At 40.7% G+C, this 26,050-nt stretch overlaps 1 protein-coding gene across 2 annotated transcripts; it reads left to right on the forward strand.

The window, feature by feature from the left end:
• Positions 1 to 740: 740 nt before the first annotated feature.
• Positions 741 to 17,343, forward strand: vstm4b (V-set and transmembrane domain containing 4b). 2 transcript variants are annotated; one of them, XM_031843946.1, is made up of 8 exons: positions 741 to 951; positions 3,270 to 3,688; positions 11,629 to 11,682; positions 11,904 to 12,011; positions 12,161 to 12,194; positions 12,292 to 12,416; positions 13,592 to 13,656; positions 14,443 to 17,343. In XM_031843946.1, the coding sequence occupies exons 1-8, from the start codon at positions 878 to 880 to the stop codon at positions 14,566 to 14,568; spliced, it is 1,005 nt and encodes a 334-aa protein (XP_031699806.1). In that variant the 5' UTR covers positions 741 to 877; the 3' UTR covers positions 14,569 to 17,343. The 2 variants fall into 2 exon arrangements, with proteins under 2 accessions (XP_031699806.1, XP_031699807.1); XM_031843947.1 differs by having other exon boundaries at positions 871 to 951; positions 3,281 to 3,688.
• The last annotated feature ends 8,707 nt before the right edge of the window (positions 17,344 to 26,050 follow it).

Below are 26,050 nucleotides of genomic sequence, written 5' to 3' on the forward strand. Positions count from 1 at the left end.
TCCGTAAATCAAAAGTGTCCCAGATCCTCACAGCGCATGCTCTCTGAGGTTTGATAAAAGCCAGCAAAGTGTCTGAAAAAAACCCGAACTGACAGACTGCTGGACAAAGATTCACTGTGGGATCCTGTTACACGAGACAAGAGATGAGGGAGATAGATTTAGACATTTAGACATACACACACACACACACACACACACACACACACACACACACACACACAGACAACAATTTAACAAACGCGATTTTGAAAGCAGGATGAGCGACCACAGGAGTTTAACACTTGAGGATCATTTAGAAACTTTGAATGCAGAACATACCTCCTTACAATGTTCTTCTCCATCATTTCACTGGCCACAAAGATGCCCACCCACAATCAGACTGCAACCCACCCCCTCCTTCTGTGTCAGCATATGTGTCTGTGTGTGTGTGTTCCAAAATAAAAGCCCTGACGTTGGTCTGCGCCCGCTGTCCTCCACAGCTGGAAGTGTGATTTGCTCGGCGTCAATCTCAACAACACACACACACACACACCTCCATCCTGCACAGGAAATTACATTCCCCACTCACTCGACGGATAGAGAGGTGTGTGTGTGTGGGGGGGTGCGGGTGCGTGCGTGTGTGTCCTCGCAAATGCTCACCTGTCTGTGTCTGTGCACATGCATGTGTTTGTGTGTGTGTGTGTGTGCACGTGAGCCTGCCAAATGGGCTTTCGCTGTGTGTGACATGAGGGGGGAGGGGCGGAGGGAGGTTCTGAGTAGAAACAGAGCCTCCAATGTTTCATATTACACTCCCAAGCTTGGAAAAAAAAGAGAAGAAGAAGAAGAGGAGGAGGAAACCTGGCACTTCTTTTCTTCAGAGGCATTTAACTGGGAGTTTATGGAGGCTGCAGTCCTGGAAAATGAAGATCTCCAATGTGGTCTTCGCTCTCCTGACTCGAGCACTGCTTGGAGGTAGGAAAAGTTTATTTTGCTTCTTACCAAAGTGGATGTGGTGGAGACAAAATGTTTTTCAGAGAGGCTTTGCATAAAACATCTGAGAATCAGAGAGGACATTGGGGTTGATGGGTGAGGAGATGAAGAACACTAGATAAGAAAGTCTGTTAACTGAAAGTTCTTTGTGCTAGAATAAACATCGTACCAAGAGAGACTGCAGGGTAATGTTTGCATGAAAATAACACGTTTATCAAAGTTGCGTCTGTTTGCAGAGATGAGAGGAAGTTCCACAAGTGAAAATTGGTGCTTTTTGAAGTGGAACAAAGCTTTTTGTTTCACTTATACATTCAATTCATGGTGATTTCAGTGATCCTATGTCAGAACAGCTGATTTGATTGAACAGTTTGAGAGTTCAAAGTCAACATGGATCACCGAGACAACACTTTTCAGCCACTCGGATATGTTTTTCTTCTTTAGTTCTGTCACTCAAAACCTAAATGAAAGACAAAACTTTTCAATTTATGTTTTGAGCTGAAAGCATCTGAGCTGTGTGACAGTGAATAGTTTGTGTGTTGTGGAAACAGGTTGTTATTATTACAAATTGCTCAAGGTTGGGAAAAATGTATAGTGATATATGGTCATGCAACAGACGCCGACAGTAAAGTTTGTTCCTCAATATTCGTCGGACGTATGTCGTCACATGCGAGGAAAAAAAAAGAGTGATGAGAAGCAGACTGTTGCGCAACAACAACCTCATTCGAGATATGGACTGTATGGATTTACCATATGACATAAAGATTTTATTTCTTTTAAAAAAAACGTTCACTACAAATGTTGGGCTGATTGTTATTATTTCAGTCAGGCTTTTGAGACGTTTAATGCACACCGTGTTTAATGCAAAGTACTTATTTTATTATAGGGAACATTTCAAACAAGCTGAAGCTTCAATTCAATTTCCCCCTCACATTTGACACAGATTTGACACCATCTAGAAACTGGTCTAAACTGCATGATTATATGGTGAATCCCAAACTGAATCCCATGACAGGACGATCTACCTTCGACTTATTCTGAGAACTTCTAGGACTTCCCGTCCATGTTGGCTAAAACATTGAACAGTGTCAATGAACAAACACCTTCACCCACGAAAAAAAGAGTAGATGATAAAACTGAGATGATGAGAATTATTTCAAGTATGAACATCTCCAGTTTCCTGACAACTGAGCAATCGTCATCTGCTGAGCAAGCCAATAAGTCGACCTAGCGTGGAGATTGTTTGGTCGACTGCTGTTTCCGAGGTCAAGTATCATTGACCTGTTAAACCTCAGGCATTCTTATCATTTTTGGACCACAGCGTCTTGCGCTGTAAAATTTCAACATTTTTAACATTCAATATTATACATTTTTACCACTGGTATTGTTTTCATCTTGTGTGACTGTGTGTGTGAGTCATCATGGCAAAATGTGTCCGGGAGACATCTACTGTGTTGGAAACTACTCCAGAGATGGTTTGAGTACTATGCTAGGGGTTTAAAACTCTATAGGTGTGTAGTTGAGATCAAAATGATGGTTTGATGTTCGAAGATGGGCGCGGCCTGCCAAGAGGGGCGTAGGGCCCGTTGGCCCCCCACTTTATGCCGCTGGTCCGATTTTAGCATCAGGATCCCACCACAAGATGTTCTCTAGTTTGTCATTTGCCACTTATTAGATTAGCTTAATCAGTTTTAAAATGGAATCAAGTTCAAATTTTGAATAATGCCATTTCAATGACAGAACTTGCTATTTGTTCTTGAGGCTTAAAATGATGAGCTAAATGAGTGTATCGCTGTTCACTAAATGTCTCAAATGAAGACAGTTAAGAAGCTGTTATTTTATTACCAAACCTGGACATATCGATTCTACTGTTTTGGGATTTAAATTCTCAGTTAAGTCAATGGGGTTTAACACTCGAACACCTAAATAACAATCCAACAAAGTCAATAAAGTATTCAGTTTCAGCACTTGGCTTGACATGGTGTTTCTTTTTTACAGTGTAGCCAACACTCTGTGGCATAGACAAAGGAATTGATAGACAGAAAACAGCTGAATGCGTTTAAAGTCAAAATCAAAGGGTTGATGTAACCAATATGCAGTCAAAACAAGAGAGGAACATGGCCTCACATGTGTTTGGTTAAGACATAACCTGCATCCACTTCTCTGACATCTTTTTCACTTCATAAGGGATTTGTAGTATCAGGTATGGGATGTATGATATATAAAAGAGATCACCAGTCATCCAACAAATCCAGACATCTTAATATTACGTACTACAAATGGTTCTGAAATGACTTGTGTAGTTCTTCTCCAGATTTGTGTTTGGCCATCAACGTCACCATCACCCCTTCCCCCTTCACGGTGGCCCAGGAGGGTCAAAATGTCACACTCTCCTGCGTTGTGTCCCAGCGGCGCCGCAACGCTGCTTTGCCAGTGGTGAAATGGACCTTCCTGCCAGAGGGCACGGACCGGCCGGAGGACGAACTCCTCATCGCCCGCGTCAACATGAGGAAGGCCCGTTTCTATGGCAACTACACCAAGAGTTTCCCGTGGCCCAAACTGAAGCTGACGGTGGTGAAGCAGGGGAAGATTTTTGACCTGGTCATCTTGAATGTGTCCGAGGGGGACCGGGGGCTCTACATGTGCCGGGTGCAGGAGTTTAGAAAGCACCAGGACCGCTGGAAGGCCTCATCCAACCGCACCGCCGCTACTGAGCTCAGAGGTAAGGGCGGATCTTACTGATTTAGTTTTTCCTGGCCTTTTCTTATCACTGGAAGATTCAACAAGCAACCAGTCTGTCAGCATCACACTGTTTAACATTTGAACGAATGAACGAATGCCCTACCCAAAGCCCTTTTTTGAAACAGGGAATGAAAGGTATTAGTTTGTAGTTTGCTCCCTCACAGAGCGCAAAGTGCATGGTCAGCTTCATGTCAGTTATAATAGATCCCAACATCAGACAAAAATATCAAATCTTGGTGGTTCAGACCAACGGAAGAACAGGACAGAGTGCTCAAATTCACGCAAACCAACCGCTGCCTCTCACCAGTTTGACCAAAAATCTCATTAATAAATGATACACAAGTTGTATGATGTGTCACTTTACTTGAGGAAACACAAAAATAGGAAATAATACATATTTGTATGCACATAATGAAGACATATTGAAGTGGAAATCCCTGCATTGTTACCGAATCGCCTCTTAAACTATTAGGACACTGGAGTTGCAACCTTACGTAGGGTTTCCCAATATACAAATTAGACATTTGAATTTTAGACAGGGTGAGTTTAAACAAATATCAGAGTCAACTGTGCTCAGGGAGTCTTAAGTAGCATAGACGTCAAGATTCCTGTCTTTCATTTGAAAAGTATCAATAGCAAAGAAATGTTATTGTATTGAATAAGTGGAGTTGGGAATAAATTTGGGGTCTTGAGCCAAAAAAGGTGGGGAACCTCTGGCAGTGGGCTTCTCCAATTCACTCTTGGTAGATGAAAGCAGTAGCTGGAGCCCAGTTTCTCACAGAATGACATCACTGCTTTTGAGGGTGCAGGGCGGTGACTTAACAGCTATTTCTGAAACCACAACAGAAGCAATGAGAAAATGCTGTTTTGATAATACTGAAGCCGCAAAAAGTTTCACACAGATGCCAGGTTGGTCTGCAGAGATCTTCCACGGCCAGCAACAGAAAGCTATTGAGCAGTTTCCAGCTGTGTTTGAGGCGTTTCTGAAAAAGCTTGGATGCCCTTTGTAACTCTCTTATAAGGTCATTTAGAACTCAAAATGATAGAATATGACTGGATCTGAAGGAGAGGGGAGGGGCTTTTTGTGCCACCTCTCTCAAAATGTCAGTTTAAAGCAAATTGGGTGATGTTTATAGGCTTGCTGACCTAAAGAAGAGCCCCAAGTAAGCCAAACTTGTGATAACAATACACTGAAGATAGCAGAAAAAAACTATTTGTCTTAGGGGAGCAGTTCTGCATCTCCAGCAGTAGCACTTTCTTTAACCACAACTGGATGATGTTATCCATCTGGCTGATGAGGCAGTGAAGTGGATTCAAGGAGCAAAAGCGCTGTCCTGTTTTTGATTTGGGAGGGGAAATGTCATTGGTTGGGAGCAAGTCCGCAGATAAAAGGGTCCTCCATCGCAATGAGTTGCGGCTTTGACTGAGTAGATGATCTTGGAGAGTGAGCAAAGAGAATGTGAGGTTTCAATGCCACCGCTGGCACATTGACGTTCACACAACGGAACGGATGACAAATCTACTGGTACCAGATACTGCCCAGAAATCCCATCGCCTTCATATAACCAGACACACTTTAAAAGCGATGAGAATTTTCCCTTCACGTAGCCTATGTCAAGCTTTCGCTCCTTCCAAAATGTGCACTTTACAATGATAACAAGGGCAGGTTTACCACACAATTTTTCAAGTGTTTCTTTCAAACTAAATTTTAGATAGAGGTAGAGGTAAGCTACACAAGAGCTGGATTCTTATTTAAAGCCATGCAAGCATCAATTGGGCAGCTGAAATGATGATTGTCGCCAGTAGATTAGCTGCATGATTTGGATGAAAAAAATGCTGAGTTGCTTACGTTAGCCTAAACTCTGATAGCATCCAGGACTGGCTTCCACAAAGTGGGGAGTACTTGTCGTAGTTTCCTGTCTGGGTTTTATAACGGCTTGCTAACATTTGCAAACTATGTTAGAGCAGGTAAACACACTGGTAAATGTATCCTTTACACTTTTGCTCTTGTGTTTGTGGGTTTTGGAAAGGCTGGAAAAAAAGACAAATGCAAAGCCTGACAGACCAAATGTGCCTAGTTACAGTTGCTATTGATTAGACAATCACATTTCAGGAGAAGGGATTGGGCATTGACTTTAAAGATGGATGATATGACAGCTCCCCAAAAATAATCTCGATAGCCCCCTGATGGCTGCAGTATGGGTCTTAAACTAAATAATCCAGCTACACGTCAAATAATTCTTCCCCAAAGACGGTTTCTGTCATTTAAGGTAGTTCTTATCACGCTGATGTATGTTCAAACTTGTTTTTTATGCAATATAAAGTGGGTGTGACGTCATGATTGACAGCTGTGATTCTCTCTTACCAACAAACTGTGGCTGTGATCGGCTGCTAATTGACTTGGGGGGGGGGTGTATGATCTTTATACCGCGTTTCCAGCCTCCTTTGGCTTCACCTCAATACAATGTGCGGAAGTGGGGGCAGATGTCTATATTTGTAAGTGGGATGTCCTCTTCTGTGTTTGCTTTTGTAGATGAAGTTTGGGTTTTTGTGAATGGTGATGCTAATGCTAATCCAGATTTGTTTCTAACTATTTGTAACTGACTGGAAATGTGTCACATTTATCCCGGAGACAACACCAAGCATTTATAAGAGAACATGCAGAAACCCTAATGGCTTGGTTGTAGGTTTGGTCAGTGCTGTGTCACATCAAAGATCAGCAGAAAGCAGTTGGAGAGGCGTTCATGTGAAATTGGTTCAGTGTGTTTTAGTGGTTCATCTCAGGAATGAGTGCAGGACAAAGTGTAATTCTTGCAACAATCTAAAGACAGTTCATATTAGTCCCTACTGTCAGTGTTGAACAACACTAGACGTTGCTCACCACATTTTCCATGGAAGCGTTCCTACAGGCTGTGACTTTCGGGGGGTGTCCACGGCCAAGTCTGGGCCCGGGCAGACACGCAGTCCCTAACGAGAGCTGTTGACATTGGCCTAGACATGGAGTTTCCCTCCCAAATGTAGAACAGACAGAGTCCAGAGAGACTCAGCAGAATTGGAACAAGAGATAGTTGTGAAGGTGAAGTTCTGATGTTTGTCTGCAGTGGCAGTCAAGTGGGCAGCTGTCTTCACTCTTAACCGCTCGTGGTCAAGGATGTGGAGAGCTATTTCAATCCAAGGAAGTGCAGTCCATTGTGGTTTCAAAACACAGCTTTGCAGCCTCTAGCAATCTGAACATTCTACTCATTAGTTTTTAGATCTACTTTTTTATTTACAACAGCAAAAGAACAAATTTAGAAACAAACTATTTCTGCGTGACTCTATTCTGAAAAAGTTTATTCTAAATGGACATAAATATAAGAATAAACTGTGGTAAACGGTGTCCTCTTGGAGCGGAAGGTAGACATGTTTTTGGTTGATACGGGGTTGTAATATCCAGCTAAAAATCTGTTAAAGCTGCACTCGACCAATTTACTATTATACCTCTATAAAGTTGGGGGAATTGTAAGAGACCGATTTACAAAAATAATGGTCAAAATCGAAGCACCACCGCCTGACATATCCTGACTTTAAGTTCCTATAGTGTGAGTTTAACTTGAAAAAATGCTGGATCCTACATTTCCCATAATGCAACTGAATAGCATCCTTTTCTAGGCCCTTCCTGTCTGGTAAATGCCCACATCTTTCAAACTTCATACCACCTGTTTATCATGCAGGCTGTTATAAACCAGCCCATTTAAATATGGAAAACAAAATGAACTTCACTGCTCTGCCCAGCACCCCAGCAGGCGGTGGTATTCCTTACCAGTATCCACACCAACAGTTGACAGCTATGATAAACGTCAGCTATACAGCTGAGGGGTTAAAGCCCCTCTGGGACCGTTGCTCCTGCTCCACACTTCACATTACAAACAGCAGATGACTGAGCCTTTATGTGCACAAATGTGTGCCTTTGAGACGTCAAAGTGTTGGAATTCCTGCGGTCGGATAACATTAGGTGAGCAGGTGTTTCCACAATCTCACAAAAATCTCATTACTCTACTTACTACTGCTATAATAAACACATCCATAGAGGTCGGAGGGTTTCGGTAGAGCACAGTGTGGACACAGCCTCCTCTTGGCATAAACAAACCGAACTCGTGGGTATTTCTATAACACGTGTGGGCGACTGCAAGTTAACATGAGTGCTTCCAAGAGGTGCACGGCACACGGATGTGGCATGGGTTTAAGTATAGCAAGAACATGGAACTCTGGGTATTGTATTGGCAACCTCACAAGACAAAATCTGAAATATTGCAGTTCTTGGGGTCACAAACATCGCTGTAGAGGTTTGTTTTTAAGAAGGCAACAAATAAAGGGCCTGTGTTAATCACCATAGTAGGGACACAGTGAGTAAGATGTACTGAATGATGCTAATTGTTAGAAGAAAATATGCAAAGAGACAGCAGGAAGTTAAAGGGCGAACTATTCAAAGCTTTGTTAAAACACACAAGGTCGCTGTGTACTTACATTCGTCTCCAGTCATTTATAATACAGTCAATCCGAGCAGTGACTGACTCAGTCGATAGTGAAGACACAGAGGTTTATTCACTCCAGTCTGTGTATTGATGTTTACAGAATTGGGTTTGTTGGGGGACAAAAAAAGAGCCTCAAATCTGAAACAGTCTGAAAATGAATGCAACTCTGTGGCTTGGACGAACAAAAGGTAGTGTGTTTGAATACTTCCACTGTAGTCTGATGTAGTCTTCAGCCATTCAAAAGTTGCTTTAATAAAAAGAAGCCATTTTCTATGTCGGGGATAAAAGCCAGTTTAATGGCACATACAGTACACCAGATTTATCCCATTTCTGATTAATCCAACATGCACAGCTGCCGCACTAACAGAGCTGCACAGAACCCGTTTCAAAGACGCCACATAAACGTCAGAGATGTTATCGAGATGTACGCTGTGATTCATTTACTGTGGAAGAAGGGCGGGCCTTTGAATTAAATCAGCTGCCATTTCAAACAAGGGGGAGAAAGTCTGTTTAGTACATGATTTCACTCAGAAACTGTGCAGCCCTACACCAATGCATTTGCTGTAGATGCTACAGATACTATTACCTACATACACTGGTGGCTTTAAGATTTTCATGGATAATGATGGTAATAGAACAAAAAGGGAACATTACAATGTTGGCGGTGTCATATAGAATATGCCTTTCACATAAGCTTTGCCAAAAACAGCCACACTAAGCTGTGTAGATCACTGATGAGGTAACATTCATCGGGCTAACACATATGGGAAACTGTTTGACTTCTGTCTTCGACAAAATATACAATTTGTGTTCAGAAAAAAAAACTTTACAGTAAATGGCTTTTGCAGTTAAAGCTACGGTTGGTAGCTTTAATAAAAATAACTTTTTGTCATGTTTGCTCAAACCGTCAGTGACAGTGGCACATGCGACAGATAAACCTTTTAAAAGACAAACCCTCTCATATGTTACATAGTAAATATTTAGCAAAAGGTACTTAATAATCCACAACCAGTTCTTTTCTGATTGAGGCACACAAGGGCAGTGTAGGGTTAGTGGTTTCACAGATGGAGACAGTCGAGAGAAAAGGATTAAGGAAAGTGTTGAAACAAGGTGAAAATGTCAACCACCACAACAACAACTGATAACTGAGAGCCAGTTCACAGCAGAGAGGGATCACATTAGAGCTCCGAGGACAATTCACCTCTTTGGCCAAAAGGCACCGCTGCTTAGTGCATTTTACTTTCTGAACTGGCATTGTTTAACATAGCGCTCTGTGAGCTGGTGAAAGAAGGTGGTGTGCTGTCAGCAGTTTGGTGTAAGGGTACCCTGTTATTGCTGTTAGAGACATTTAGTTGCAATGTTATCCTATAGGAAAATTAGTAGTTTGACCGGAGAGGTATTAGCATGATGCAGCATTCTGAAGAAACTGAACTGCAGGCTGTTTAACTGTTCTGCACAGCTTCAGTCCAAAATGTTCAGTTTGGTTTTTATCTTTTAGTGTGCATCTACTTCCTTACATGTCAATTCCCCTATAATGAGCAGGAAATAGCTTCTCCTCCTTTCATTCATCTACAGATGGAGGAATTGCCAATGTTAATTTGATGAAATACTGCTTTTTTTTTTCAATAATCCTGAGGAAGTTTCTGACTAGTTGGTTGAAAGACGTAGTGGAGTTGCGCTTTAGTTTTTTAGAGCTTTAGGTATTGATACTCTTACTCTTACTTTTGTACATAAAGAATTGTCTAAAGTACTAATGCAGGATCAATGCATGCAGGGAGGATCCACGTAATAGCTCCTACAGTGCAGATATGTTTTGAATCATCTGAAGCATGCTCATAGCAAGTTTGCCTGTGGGAAAGTCTCCAGCCGGTATGGCGAGCCTGCCTGTCGTCAGCCTCTGGTGGTTTTGGGTGTTTCAAGATGGCCCGGTGGGTGTCACTTCAGCTCAGCAGGAGTACAGCGGCGTTAAGACTGCTGTGGTCACATGGGTCGGAGAAACGAGTGACTGCGTGAGGCGAGATTTCAGGTTGAGTTTGGGAAACATATTTTCTCAGCCACATAGCTGGGATTCTCATGACACAGCGTAATGCTGCAATTGCATGCCTTTGATTCCCCACTAGTGCTCATAATCTACTCTGCTGAAATGTCCAGTAAGCCACGACCCAAAATGATATGGTGACGCTAAAACACTATTTAAGTCAAATCCATTTTAATGAGCTTATCTTGATTCTTGTTATGGTGTGTACTTTAAAGTTTGCTTAACCATAATTAGGCATGGCAGGTCTGTCAAGCAATTTAACCTTACCATTTATCCAATAATACTGTACTTATAGAACGAATTAACACAAAATACAAAAAACAATCCTCTTCCTTTATGTCCATGACGTATGTAACCATTACAAATATTTAGTATAAAGATATTTTGCAGAGTTATAACTGTATTTGAGCTAGCTACAAACTCAACCAGATGTTCTCAAGGAGCTAGCGTTAATAAGCTAGCTAGCTATATCTGACAAAATTTGGCAGCGAAAGTCATTTAAACTGGCCACATAAATGGTCACCGACTGGAAAACAAAATAAAATAAAAAAGAAGTCTGCTTTTGTGCCGCAACGTCCACCGTTCGATTCCTGGGATCTTTGTTGCATTTCCAGACGTCCAAAGTTGTCCCTGTTTCAATACCTGTCACAATAACAATAATAATAATATAGTCATTTAAAATGTTTGTAAAATACCCGCCCACATTGATGCTGCATTCTGCACACACTGCAAGAGTAAATTTTTGGTCGGCCTCTGAGGAAATGCCGATATGAAAGATCACAATTAGACGGCCAGATAGCAATATACAACAGCTGTTGTGTGACAGTCGGTCATTTAGCTGGCAGCTTGTGCTTTTGCACCCTGAGAAATACCTACTCTGTTTTGTTTTTAAAGTTATCTGACAATCAATAAATATGTTATATTAAACCAATGCAATCCGTCTTCACCTGTCTTTTCTACTTGTTAGCTGAATTTGACTTACTGCCATTGCAAACAAGGGAACTGTGTTTTCTCAATTTTAGAAAGCCTGATTTATGCCTCTATGAAATGGACTGGGATCTGAATGTTCCTGTCAATATTATAATGTAATGTTGAGGTTACCAAAAGGAAAAAACAGATGTTTCACCACAACAGCCTGTTCTGAAGGTGAGGGCGACAGTCAGCAAAGGTTAATGATGAAGCCTCTGGACTGTGATTCAGAGACACCATCGAGCAGGGAGGAGTCCAGTCTCGGCCCGTTGTCTTCCTACAATTAGCTTTATTTAAACTCTAGCCAGCGTGCAATCAGGCGGCGGGTACGCCACAGTGATGACAGTGGACCTAACATGCTTCTCCTCTCTCTCGCACTCTCTCTCTTTCTCCATGTAGTGCATGTCCTACCGGCCACCAAGGCCAAAGAAAGCTTGTGGAGTTTGTTTGAAGGTAAGACATCATATATTTAACGCATGTGTGCATGTAGGTGTGTGTGTGTGTGTGTGTGTGTTTGTGGTGGACTCGCACTGTCCTTGGCAGGCAAAAAATAGCCCAAACCAAAGGATATAGCACAGTGCCTTTTAAATAGCTCAGCAAAACAATCATTATATTGTGTATAGTGGAGCAGTAGGCATGAGGCTGATGTGTGTGTACATGTTTGTGTTTTTCAGATGTGTATCTGTGTGCAGTGCTGATCTGCTCAGTGGGTTTGCTGTGTATGTGCATGTTCACGGTGACAGTGACCTGCCAGTACATACAGAGGAAGCAGAGGTTAAAAGGTAAGCAGCAACATCAAGATAACTCTCCCCTGACCTTTGACCGTGATCCTGTTTCTTAACTCAATTTTGCATTTAGAGGTTTGCTTTAGCACAGTAACCTTTACCTCCATACCTGTTATCGTGTTTCTAAATGTGTTGTATCTCTGCAGATAATTACCTTTTGGTCAAAAGCCCTCAGAACAGGTAAGATTTTCAGGGCGACACACATTGCCATAAAAGCAAGTGAACACTCGGGTCTTCTTAACTGCACTGAACCTCTGATATTCGGGTCTCATTCCAGCTCAGGAGAGACAGTCACCAGTGTGATCAATGTGTCTCCCGCTCTGCCTAAGAAGGAGAGGAGGTACAGGAAGAAAAGGAGCAGAGACTACCAAGAGGAGATACCACCAGAGATACCAGCAAAGGGTAAATATGAGTCTCTGGGTGCATTCATATCTACAGTTTTGTCATCGGTAGCTCAAAGTAGCTCATTTAATGTACATCCTTTCGAATCAGATATTTTTGCAGGATTAAATAATACTCCTTGGAAGTCACCAGCAGAAATAGCTGAGCATGAGCATCAGTCCACACTGAGGTTTAATTTCATGGTTCATTTTGTTCCGCTTTGCTTTTCAAACATGAATATGTGCTGGCATTCGAGGTCAACATCCGCCCCTTCCACATATAAACTCTTGAGTTATGGGGCAGCATGTGGAATGTAATTCATCCTTTTGCAAGTTATTTTGAGTTAAGTACCATCGTAATGGTCGACACGATGTGGTAGAGCTCTCAAATCCCTGAAGTTTAAAGTGTTCTGTGCTGACCTTGTTTTGTGCTTTTTTAAATAATATTAATTGATGTTTTTTTGGACACTTTTTCGAACAACCAGTACACAACTTTGACATAATATAACAGTGTAAAGTCACTATGGGGAATGTGCTAGCAAACAATTGCCTGATTCCACATCCAGCAGAAACCCCAGGAACTGGAGAAATAGTCTGGAACATTCCAAACACTTTGGAAAAACTTTGTTTTTTTACACTTTTCTTTGTACGGATGAAACAAACAAGATATAATCATATTAGTTAGTGAGATTTGGAGGGGCTGTAGGGGGATTTTATTACTGCTGGACAGCACTAAGCTACCACTGTTCCTTCTACACAAGCATGCTATTAATCTTCACATCTAACCTGCAGGAAGAAAGTTAATACATTTATTCCCCAAAGTGCCAAATTATTCCCTTAAATTGCTTTAAAACCAAAGAAATAAGATGAAAAGTGTGAATAGGGCTGAGACGGGCAACAGGTCCAGGTGATAATTCTTTGTGGGTTCATCACTAGAGGCGACCCCTCTAACATTACACATAGTTCTTTGATCCATTATTAATATGAAAAAACAGACTAGTGCAGCTTTAAGCCAAATGTTGACTGGTTCTTGTGCATTATTCAGAGCTGCACTAAACACTACGTGAATGGGAGCGCACGTCGAGTTTGTGGTTATGGATTGAGAGATCTGGCTCTTGTTGGAGGCATAGATATATACACATTATATTTGCTAAACAGATCTCTGCACAACCACTGACCTTTGTTTTGTCCCTGCAGTACCCATTGGAGACAAAACACGGAAACCCAAACTTTTAAAACAACAACCAAGGAAAGTAGTGTTGGTGAGTTCTATGCATGACCTTTTCATACATCGTTTACTTGATCCTCGTTCTTTATTGCAGCCAAATAATCAGGAATCTACCAGTAATCACTTTTGCCTGTTTTAAACCCACATATGTATATGTGTGGCGCATATCACTTTGGAGAACATTTTTTCTAACAGCACACATGCATTGGTAGCTTTTGCCTACAACTAACCATACCAAGCAAGGCATTCATAGTGACAGGCGAGTGTTTCCGTGCCAAATATAATGAAGCGCAACCAGCATGTGACAGGAGTACACGTAATCAAAAGTACCAGAAAATGTCATAAACTGTGCCACATAACCCAGGTTTGGTTTCAATTGTCACTGGAATGAAGTGACTTTGTGGCAACTTGGCTTTTTAATGGCACAGAATGCGGCAAGAGTTGATTGGATTTTGGCAACCTCAGCCCAAGAATCCTATAAGGTGACGTCTGCACAAAACCTGCTCTGTACCAAACCAATGCTGTAAAGCTGAAACCATGGAGAGACGAGAGGAAAACGGCAACATTGTTGGACTCTACCATTCTTTGCCTGCTAACTGCTGTTTAACTGCTGTTTACCAGTTCAAAAGATTTATTGTCTGTATTCATATACTGACAAATCTCAAGTTTAGGATTAATGATGGAGTTCTTCATAAAAATAATCTCTCTCAAACTCCCTGCTCATTTTCTAACCACGATACCACTTCCCTTCCTTTGCCCCCCCCTCCCCCTCCCTCCTCCATCATTATTTTCCTCTGCCGTCTTCCTCCTCCATCTCCAGCCGAAGATAGTGGAGGAGAATCTGACCTACGCAGAGCTGGATCTGGTGAAGCCAATTCCGGAAACCAAGGCGTCGTGTAGTGGCACCGTGTACGCCCAGATTCAGTTTGGGGAGCAGCAGCTATGAGATGAACACACACAAACACCACTAATACCTGTGCCTTATGTAAAAAGTATTGTCTATTTATAGTCTGTAGTATTTTGTATTCAAATGCTTTGTGAAGGGCAACATGTGTAATGTCTCACGATTATGACCCAATTGTACATATGATTTTGTATGTTCTTTGGTATGACTTCCTTTTATGAGAGTGGGATGCAAAAGGAAATGTTTTCTTTACTGGTGTATTTCATGTAGAATGTTTCTTTTGCACCCATTTTTGAATCATGTGTAGCTTAAACTAGGAACACAATAGAAGCCTGTGCTGATTTAGACCAGATTTGTCCATTGTGACAATCGGATTGGAGATTGGAGATTTGAATTTGCAGGCTAATCGAAGCCCTCCCATTCGCATGAAACAGGTTGCAATCCGATATCAGCAGATTATATTCCTGTGGCGTGTAGTTATCACAGTCATTGAGAGTCAAGTTTAGTGAGTGAGGTAAAGCGAGATGATGCTACCATCAGATAAGAATAATGCTGCAACTCAAGGTTTTGAAATTAATAAACAAGATATTTTAAGGAATGATTATTCATTTTCTTGCCAAAGATTAGATAAGGCAGTTTTTACCACTTTCATGTCTGTGCGTTAAGCATAGTGAACCAGGAGGTGATTAGCTTAGCTTAGCATAAAGAGTGGAAGCTTGGGAATACAGCTGCCCTGTCTCTAGCTAGCTTGCTGGCTAACATGACCCGGGAAATAGGTGCTGTAACTGTTTCTTGATGAACGCCTGCAGTTGTTTACCGCAAAAAAAAAGAGGAATGTACAGAAACTCCCTCAACCATAAAGTGTTTTTTTTCCGATGTCTGTATGGATAAAGCAAATTATACAATTTGTTTATTAGTGGGCTTTAGAGGTGTATTTTTTTACTTTGGAAAAAATGATGCTAGCTGTGTATCTCATTTTCCCAAGCTAAGCTAATTGCCTCCCGGCTCTAGCTTCATGCTTAATGTACCGATGTTATGGATCTCTCATCTAAGCTAATTCCCAAAATGACAAATTAACTCTTGAAATAGCCTACATATTATTTTAGATAGCCCGTACTGATTCTTGTGATATCCTTAAGTCTTCAACATATCTTAAGTCCGCCAGTTAAACTCAATTGTGGGAAACCCCATCTAGCGAAAACAGATTCACGAAGGAGATACAAAGCAAATTTACGAAATCCGTCGTTATGGATGTGAACCAATGCATTTTCAGATGTGATTTATATCTAGTGAGTTCCCAGAATTATCTGCATCACAACTACAGTGTTTCTGTGTGTCAGACTGTAGTTTATAGTGACCACAACTCCACAGAGTTGATATTAAAGTAGCAATCAGCCCCCTCCATAGGAAGTACTAAGACCATGCGAGCCGTTTCATCTGGTGCCAACATCAACTTAACAGGCTGTTGGCAACACATGAACATATACATACAAAGGTGGAGTTAGATGTAGGCTAAACGTCCTTGTAGGCTTTGCACAAAGGCATATACTTTATTATTTTTTTTATATAATCCAAAAGGCTACAAACAATTGTGACACCTGATTTACAAACCGGGACAAACTTAAGACCTGCGTCTGGACAATTTCAGATTAATGCCATAAATCTTAGTGTACATATCGACTGTAATCCCACATACCTTCGAGCGGTCTCCTTGCTTTCTCACTTTCCGTGAATCTGAGCGTAAAATTGCTTAAGCCTCTTTTTTTCCATTTAATGATCCTCTGGATTCAGGCATGGAAAAGCAAAGGAGAGTTTTTCAAACGGTGAACTTGAAACCCAGACACAAAGGCACCGGATCCCTCCCTTCCCCCAAGACTTCCACTATCTAATGTGGAGTTATCCATGCAGATGGAGCCCATGACAAATACAAAGACTTACTTTCCACTGAATGCCTGCTGAAGTTCATGTTTTGGCCCTTTTTTGTCAAACCTTAAGCTAGCTAAGGTTAACCAGCTAAACCAGATGGTAGAGTATTTAGTTCATGAGTAAAATGATTTGACTCTTCTACGTATATAACGTGATATTTAGAATTATGTAATACTACGTAGCAACTATGGCTAACAGCTGATTCACACATGACATTTATTGGATTCGTGTGATAAAATAGTTTCCAGTCACAAAAAGACAGAAGTTATCCATTGTTAGAAAATGCAGAAAAAGTCAAATAGTGTGTTGTAGCCTCAATCAGCTGCCAGCTAGATAACACTTGAAAACTCCCGATAAAGACAGTACAGGACCACACATTTACAACCCATTTTTACAGCAAGCTGGTGGCTGTGTATTTTGACATTCTTTGTTCCCCTGCCTATATGTTACAATTCAAACCACTATCGACCTCTATTTCTCACCATTCCAATTGTCCATTGTTGGTCTCTTATCTATGTAGTTGCACAGTGTGTATTATCCATGTATGAAATGACTGAAAGCGACCTTTCAGTGACGGGCAGAAGTGTCTTAAACATGCCCTTAGACTGTGAAATGTAAAGTTTCTTCCAGACCACATTGTCCGTAATGGGAGTCCACTAACTAGAACCATGTGTGTGACTTGTGCCTCTCCCTCTCTCCTTTCCCTCTCTTTGCCCACCACTGACCTCTACATTCATCAACATTCCAGCATTTCTTCTCTTGTTCATTTTGTACATTTCATCTGTAAAGTGTGTATCAGTAAGTGAAATAAATGTGTAAGTGTGTGAGCAGTTTGCAGCCAGAGAGGTGCTTTGTTCTTTGGATGGTCGCTCTTTGTATGTAAGTAAGTAAGTAAAATTTATTTATAAAGTGCTTTTCACAGACATTAGTCACAAAGTGCTTAATGAGTAGAATTACAAACATAAAAAGCACAATGTGACCATATAAGGACCAATAATTTACATTAAAATGCACAAAAACAGAAAGTACAAATGTAAAAGCAGGCCTAGGACATGAGTTGTTACCCAAACCAGTCTAAACAGGTATGGCGATAGTCTTTTCCCCAAGGGTGTCGGTTTGCATATATTAGATAATTCCGATGTGCCCTCGCAGAATCTGCCTCTTGGAGACGACCTAGCTTGCTAGTATTTGATTGGCTGAAACAGGGGGCAATCTAAAGGCTCACGTCACATGCAGATGTCATACAGCCAGATACCATTCACACCAGATCAGAAGTGTTGTCTGTTGGTTTTGGTTTAGAACTCGCACAACGTACGGTACCTCGACCAGTGAACAAGCAGGGACACCACAGCAGCAACAGAAGAGGAAGATCAGAGCTTCCCTCAGGAATTTATTACCTCTAGTAACGCGTCAAATAATGGAATTGGCAGCATTGTGCACACAAGTGGTCATGAGTTTTAAACCTGCCAGTTTAGTATGTGGAAATGATTCAGCATGGCAAGAATAAGACTTTTTCTTCGTCGAAATGTTATGATATTCACTGTCAGGCACATGTCATCTGGCTTTTTTTAGAATTGTATTTAATTGACATCAAGATTTTTTATCTTCATTTCCAGCGGACTTAAAAAGCAGCAGCCTGGCTCTTCTCTCAGTCTCATGTACTATGGTTGTTTTTAAAGGTACATTTACATACAAAGATGTATGGTGGGATAATATTCGGACGGATCTAATGGATTGGATTAAAGCGTATTTGCACTTTCAGCCCTGAACTCTACAGCAAGATTTTTAAAAAAGAAACTGTGATCGTGAAAGTTTCCAGGTGCTATCAATATGAATTCCTTGTCAGTCATCAGTTAAAACGATATCTATGTTTTAACTGCAAAGCTCAGATTCCCCTGCTCCTCTTATTTTTCACCTCCACATTGACATAAAGAGGAGACATGAGCAGGGTGCAGCCGCTTGCAGCCTGGATGGGTGTCAGCTCCTCTTGTGGTGGTGGAGGCGCTGTAATGAGCGGGGGAAATTTAAACGTTGGGTTTAGTTTACTTGCAACCTCCAAATTATTTTCGAAAGGAAAAGAGAGAGGAAGCTCACTGTGTGCGTGGGACAAGAGGAACCCCAGAGGTCTTGTGAAAATGTCTCACCCGCAAAGAAAACACATGGAGTTGACAAAAGGACAGGTCAGTAGAAGACTTAGTTTAGAAGGAAGTGCTTCAATAGCAATAAAATATGATCAGTAAGGTAAATAATTCTCAATGTTTTAGCAGAATTGTTGGAAAAGAAAGCAAAGGAAGTCCAAGGAGAGCAGGGATTAAAAAGGGGAGAAACAGGTTTAGGAAAATCCATATTTGTAAAGGCTTGGAAGTGTGGGACACACTGATGCTAGTTTCCTGTCTGGGCACAACACAGCAGGCGTTGCAGACGCTCCCTTTAAAAGAAACAGCTGATGTCACCAGTAAAACAGTCGAACAAAACCTATTGTTAGAGCTTTCGTGTGTCTGGGCTCGTTGCATGCCATCATCGCAGTCCATAGAAATACAATGCATAGTAAACACCGTCTACACACAGTCTACAACCCAACACATCCGGTGTGGTGACAGTAATGCATAGCTACACGGGGCCTCGAGGCAGAAGGGAGCATAATGAAAGACTTTAGCCAGTTGAAGTCACAGGAAGTAGAAATTAGATTAAGACTCGGAACTGGATGTTCCGTAAGAACTTGGTCCCAATGTCCAGTGTTGTTGGACGGTCAGTAAAAGGAGCGACTCCTCCTTTGCACCCTCCGTAAGTATACAGGGCTACTCTAAGGTCATGTCCACACAAACCAGACCCACTGATACAGTGCCAATGAGCCTCCGAAGAAGTCCGGTCATCAATGTTGTTTTCCAAGTTCTAGGAGGAAGACAAGGGAAGAAAAAAACAGGAAAACACAAGGTTTAAAGCACATTCTGCTACTGGATGATGAACAAAAAAAAAAACTCTAAATATGGTCATTTGCAGGTAAATATATCTTTAAAAAAAAGTTGCCCTTTATTAAATATAGTGGTAAACAATGTTGTTTACTCTTCAACAGCTTTTTCATATTTGTATCACACTTGGATTTGTTTGACAGACACAAAGGGACTGATGAGGCATTACAAGATTTACTAGTCTGCAGTGAGAGCAACCGTCACCTCTAATTATGGTTCACTCTGCTGTTGTGTGGGACTGCAGGCTGAGCAGATCTAATGAAAAACAGCTTGTCTCAGGCTCACGGGCAGGCTGCCTTTTAGCCCTTTGGGTTCCCCAAAATGATGACATCATACTACAACAGCTTTCAAGATTGTTATGGTGTGCAAAGTTGTAAATGGTGAAGCAGATGAAGCCAGGATCCAGTTTCACCGTGGACTTGCTTTGTTTTCATACTGTTGGTATGCAGTGATTTATCCCGACCCGTTTTCACTCCCAACTCCTCAAATATGGCATCTTGGTCAGTTGCCCAACATGTCAAACTATGACGCTCTACATGGCCTTAGTTATGGCAGGAGAAATGCAGGAAGTCAGGTTACGTAGTGTAAAGAGCAATAAAGACTTCGTACGGAGGAGGTCAGGGAGGACGAATGGGTCAAAAAACACAGGACTTTCACCTAGGTGCTAGGACAAAGGTTTGTGTCCCATATGACACCAAAGGACAATGTTGTCTTAAGTTACGTAACGTACCTACGGCACTTACGTAACATAGCCTACTTAACTACGTAACAAACATACCTGGCTCTCGTCAACGACAGCCAGGTTTATAGCCAAGGAGTTTAGCTCAAAGTAAATGATGCACGGAGTGAACTTGTATGTAAAAACTACACAGACAACAAAATAGATGTAAATGTTGATCAAAACCATATTCCCTTCTGCTCATAATAAAACAAGTAAACAACTCAAAAGTTGACACTGTCAGGTCCATTCTCCATCCATTGTGTGCGGTCCCTTTAAGAATTAGGATTTGGGTGTGACGTGGATATGAAAGCTAGTTTATCCCTCTTTCCTTTACAAGCAGGAAAATGTTCTCTCTCTTTATTTGAGAAAAGTTCATATTTGTGTTGTCAAATTTCACTGTGACCCTGAAATTCTGTCTCTTGTGTTATCATATACTGAATGCAAGCAAAACTACAGAGCAAAATCACACTCTTTCTGATTGAACCAATCTATGAACTGTCTGAAACAATGGACATCCGCGACCCCAAATGTGCACCAAAAAAAAATTGCACAAACATGCCACTCCCCTTGGGGCTAAGCCCCCCCTTTCTATGTATCCTAGAAACGACCCTGACGTAGAGCGTCATAGTTTGAAGCGTAGGGCCACTGATCAAGCTGTTGTATTTGATGAGTTGGAAGTAAGATCGTGTCAACTCAGCCCTGAGGCCTGAGTTAGATTACCGGTGAGGGAATTAGATCTTTCTTTATACTACTGCCATACCTATATTATTCTCACTGGGAGTGTATGTAAATATTCAATCCAAGGCTCCTCAAATTCACATTTCGTAGTGTCCTTGGGCAAGATACTAAAACCCAAATGGCTCCCGAAGGCTGTGCCATTGGTGTGTGAGTGAATGCGCATTTAGATTAGATCATGATGAGCAGTTTGGCATCTTGGAAGCCTCTGCCATCAGTGTATAAATGGGTGTATGTTGAAATGTAGTGTAAAGCGCTTTAAGAAGTCGGAAGACTAGAAAGACACTTTATATATATAAACCCAAAAATGCAAGTCCTACCTCAGTACTATATTATATTTGATATTTATTACATTTTACCACTACATTTCATCTGCTGCTCTATTTTATGACTCAGATTCTTATTTGATTTTACTTATTGTACTTATTTACCTCAATGCGTCTCAAGTTCTCAAAAAGCGTCCACTGTATATGAGCGTACGGTAGATGCAAATTATCCCTTAAATTCAAGTTTATAGAAGTGTGTTTTCAGTTATATGCACAAACGGTGCGTAGATTAATTTCGTATGGTGAGTTAGTGAAATCGATTAGGAGCAGTCATAAGTAACAACTTGTCCCTTTATGTCTAATAATGAAGGCTCTAAAACAGTCAAAGATACTTCCGTATGCACAGGGCCAAAAAAAACTGAACCTGGCTCAGTCATTACATTCGTCATATTCAAACAACTACCACATGATTGATTGACTCACCCGCCCCCAAAAACACTTTCTCAAATGCCTAGTGAACATTCTGTCAAGTCCACGTTAAGCTTTCCTGAATGAAACGTGGACAAACATTTACAGAAAGGAAAGGAGCTCTTTGAACTCGCAGCCCCGAGGCAAAGACAACACAACGGTCACATAGTTAGAGGGGAGGAAAGCCACTTCCATTCAAAGCTTAGACAAACACATGAATGCCTCTGCCCCCGCGGTGCCAGCTTTCCTAAACACGTCCAATAAGCTATCACTCATCTCTGCACAAAAAGCAGATTTTGCTCTTGTTTCTGATTAGAAGGACTAAACAATAGCTCATAACGACGACAAAGTATGCAGGAGCATGCTGGAGAGGAAGAATCACAATGTTTTTGTGACAAATTCTGGAGCTATGTGTCTGACACTGAGCGGGATAAAGCCACTTCCTTCTGGCACCATTTATGTGATCCATATAAAACTTCATGTATGCTGTAAATGTTGACTTAGCACGAAATAAATAATCTTCTTTCGCAATTCACACAATTCATATACGGTAGTTTGATGTGTTGACATGGGAAGTCTTTTTCAAACTTCAGTCTTCTCTGCTCAACGCAAACTATCCTGTCCAAGTAGTTTTAAAAGGAAGTGAAAGTGAGAGCAAAACTGAGAAGTGGTCGCTGACAATTCACCACCATGTGATGCTTTGAACGTTTTTGCTGTGTGTGGATGTTTAAAGACTCCGGTTCTGACTTTTTTTCAAATCAAGTGTCGTGTTTAGTTTTTCACTACAACACTAACAAAATAAAAAAATATATATTTCATGTTTTTACCAAAGCCTTTGGTAACAGAGGAAATCTTAGGGGCATTCATTATTAATATTGCTGTATAAATTAGCAACAACAAGACTCTTATATGACTCTGATATGTTTGTGTGCAAAACTATGGCGGTGACCACCAGGAAAGTGCTTTAACATGCTGTCAAGCAGCTGTGAAAGAAGACAGGAAGGAAGGAAATTAGTGAGTGAAAGACAGGAAATCCTTGCTGGCAAGCTAGTAAATGAAGTACAAAGATGATGTTGTATATGACGTCAGTACTGGGTCTGTTTTTATTGTCATGTCTACATCTCTTTGTCTTGAGCAAACTGTTTCTAGTTGCTCAAGTCCTTAGCCCAACCAACAATAAGTTCCTTGGAAGATGAACTGCAAATCACGAGCGTGTAAATTGTTAACAGACCGATCCATACTTCATTCTGTCTTTATAATGTGAGATAGGTTATATGGGATAATCATGACACTGTTTATTGCTTAACTTCCATATAACTCAATTATATTACATGAAAATTGAAATGGTCTAGAATATAATGCAATGGTGTTTTGCACCAGGGACAAAACAGAAAAAACAAAACAAATATGCAGAATATTTGCTGCAGATTTTTCGTGTTGAAACCATTCACACGAAGGCAGACGCGAATATTTGTGTTCCGAGCATTCCACTGGAAATGAAAAGTTTTGTACTGTCACACAATCAAAAATTCACAAGTTGTTGGGTACTATAATAAACCCAAACTCAACTCTACACACTGGAGACGGGTTACAATGTGGTCCCATGAAGCATTTTTTCAGGAGTGTAAATCTTGAGCTTCATTGCACTGAGTTACATAGTTTATGACTGGAGTGAAACATATCTAGACTATGCATTCATTTTTATGTGATACATGGCCATCACAAGGTTTATAATCCTTGGCTCTAATTGTCTTGGTCCAAGAGTCAAAATGTATCGACCAAAGATAGACGTAATCATTTCCCAATGTTTTTATCTACCAAAGTATTCTGCTTATGTTCATATTTGATGGCATTTAGCCATCACACATCCCGGTCCATCTTGCTAACACTCACTAACTAGCATTTGCTGTGTAGCTACAATAGCTAACCTTGTATGAGTGTTGTTTAGCTTGTTAGCTAGACTCGCTAACTCCAACTAACCTTGTATGCGTGTTGTTTAGCTTGTTAGCTAGACTCGCTAAATCCAACTAACCTTGTATGAGTTTTGTTTAGCTTATTAGTGAAAATAGCTAAGACTATCCCGGTGGCATTTGTTGTTTAGCTTTTTATCTACAGTATGTTTGTTAGCTCCAGGAGCTAACCCTAGCTAACCCGTGTTTGTGTATTCTCTGCTAGTACTGTGTACAAATGATTAAAATGCTTGGTAATGTTTTTAGGAAATAGTAGTTTCATGTTGAAGGTTTTGAATAAGGGAATAAGAATAAGGGTTAAAACCAAAACAGTTTGAAACAAAATAATGTCCTTCCTTTTTTCTTTCTTTTTCTTTTTTTCTTTGCCTCTCTCTCTCACCCTGTTCAAAAGTACTTTTATATACACACACAAATAGACACACAGACACACACTGCTCACATTTCTTATCATCAGACGTAATCTGAACTGCTGCGTGCAATGCCTTACTCAATTAGGTCAACACCATTTCCTACAGTGTGTCCTGTGTCTACTGACCTGTATTTCATACTGTTGAGGGAAATGAGTCAGGCGTATAGACCATATAATACTGTCGCCTGCTGTTTCACGAAGACTGACAAAAAAAAATGAACACATAAAACACAAAAAAATCCACACCGACAAAAGGGCAGGTCTGGTCAAAAAGGGATTAAGCAAATGGGTTTTGCCTTTAGCTTAACATATCAAAACATATGGCATTTTGTGGCTACATTTCCCACAGTCTACATGGCTGCTCCTTAGGCTTTGACAGACACATTGGAATCCAACCTCTAACCCAAGCAGATTTTCTCTTTTCTGTGGGATGATTATATTTATTGCCATAATTCAAGTATGTGTTTACATGTGAAAAATATTAACCTTCTTGATGTGGTATAATAAGTGACTTGATTTTAGTTTGGTTCATGCTAAATTGCATATAATAACCAGGTTTGAATAAAACTCTGATTGTGCGAAAGATGGTTAGGATTCCCAGTTAATCAGGCACTGCTTTTACTTTGAGAATTTGACATTCAAGCAAACCGTAGAGTCATGCAGAGTTTTATTGATGCTATTCTGTAGCTCAACAAAAACAAAGTGGGCTGCAGCAGGCTAGACAATCTGAAAAGTAAAGGCCTTTAACATGCTAAATCTGTAAACTGGTGTAAATTAGTTCAGTATTTACGTCAGTCAATGGCTCCCATGAAACGAAGCCTGCTGTACATCTTTGAACCACAACATACGAGTTAATGAGTCATCCAGCCTCTCATTTTCTGTTCTCTGATTGGCTGTTGAAAGTATTTTGGATGTTCAAAATAGCTACAAAGTTGGTGGTCTTATTGCTGAAATATTCACATGCATCTAACTGAGCACATTTTTCTTTATTCTGTCACATTTTCTATGTCTAAATAGACATCATGCATTTAAAGAGCCTCTCTTAGCTTTGTCAATGTACCTGTCTGTGTCTGTTTATCTTGACATCAATGCACCTGATACAACTTCCTGGTAAGCCTGGAAACACTCTAGTTCACATGAGCAGTGTAATCTGAATAAGTCCTTAACGGACTGGTTACATGACTTCCAGCAATGTTTACATCGCAATACATCCCATCCCAAATTTTCCTAAACAACAATAATGAATCTGCAATGCAGGGATGCCTCCCTTTGCAGTGTTCGACTGGAAGCTGTTTTTATTTCAAGGTAGAGTGAAAAGACACTGTGACTTGTAAAAAGACAGCACCACTTATTGGTAGTTGGGAGGTACTGTGTGGCCTTTACATTCAGTGAGAGTGCATCATATGAAATGCCTCAGGCTAGATTTAGACAGCTGAGTAATGTCTGAGGTGCGACTACAGTATGTGATACATTAAACTCACTGCCGGCAGACGTCTGTGTGTGTGCATACTAGAGTGTGTGTGTGTGTGTGTGTGTGTGCATACTAGAGTGTGTGGGTGTGAGTGTCATTACAGCCATGCGACTGCAATCATATCAAAGCTTGGTGAAAACTATTTACAAACACAGAGTTTAGCAGGTCAGTATACTATATACAGTAGCTGCTATAGCTATATTTACTTTAATAATAGTTTTCATTAGGACATGTACTTTTTTAAATTATGCTTTGATTATACTATTACTTTTAAGTAATTAAAAAAATGTATTTCAATTTTGTATTTTATTTAGTCTCACTGCTTTTTTTCAGAGACCTGGAAACCATAAGGCCTTCACTTTTAAACAATCAGTGACCAACGTCGACACCTTCATATGTTTGTCTTTAAAACACAAGAATTCTAGAAACAGTTACTGTAATCATTTGAAATGTACGTTCTGGTGTCGAATACAGACACTGGAAGTACAAAAGTGTCCTGCTGTAGTTAGCTGGTCACAGCCATTAAGTCTGCTGAGAGCTAACAGCAGTTGCCTGGGAACAGAAGCAAACAAATCCCTCCTCCGGCCAA

The sequence above is a fragment of the Anarrhichthys ocellatus genome, unplaced genomic scaffold (genome assembly GCF_004355925.1).
Source record: "Anarrhichthys ocellatus isolate YVR2014 unplaced genomic scaffold, GSC_Weel_1.0 scaffold4, whole genome shotgun sequence".
In the NCBI taxonomy this organism is placed as follows: domain Eukaryota; kingdom Metazoa; phylum Chordata; class Actinopteri; order Perciformes; family Anarhichadidae; genus Anarrhichthys; species Anarrhichthys ocellatus.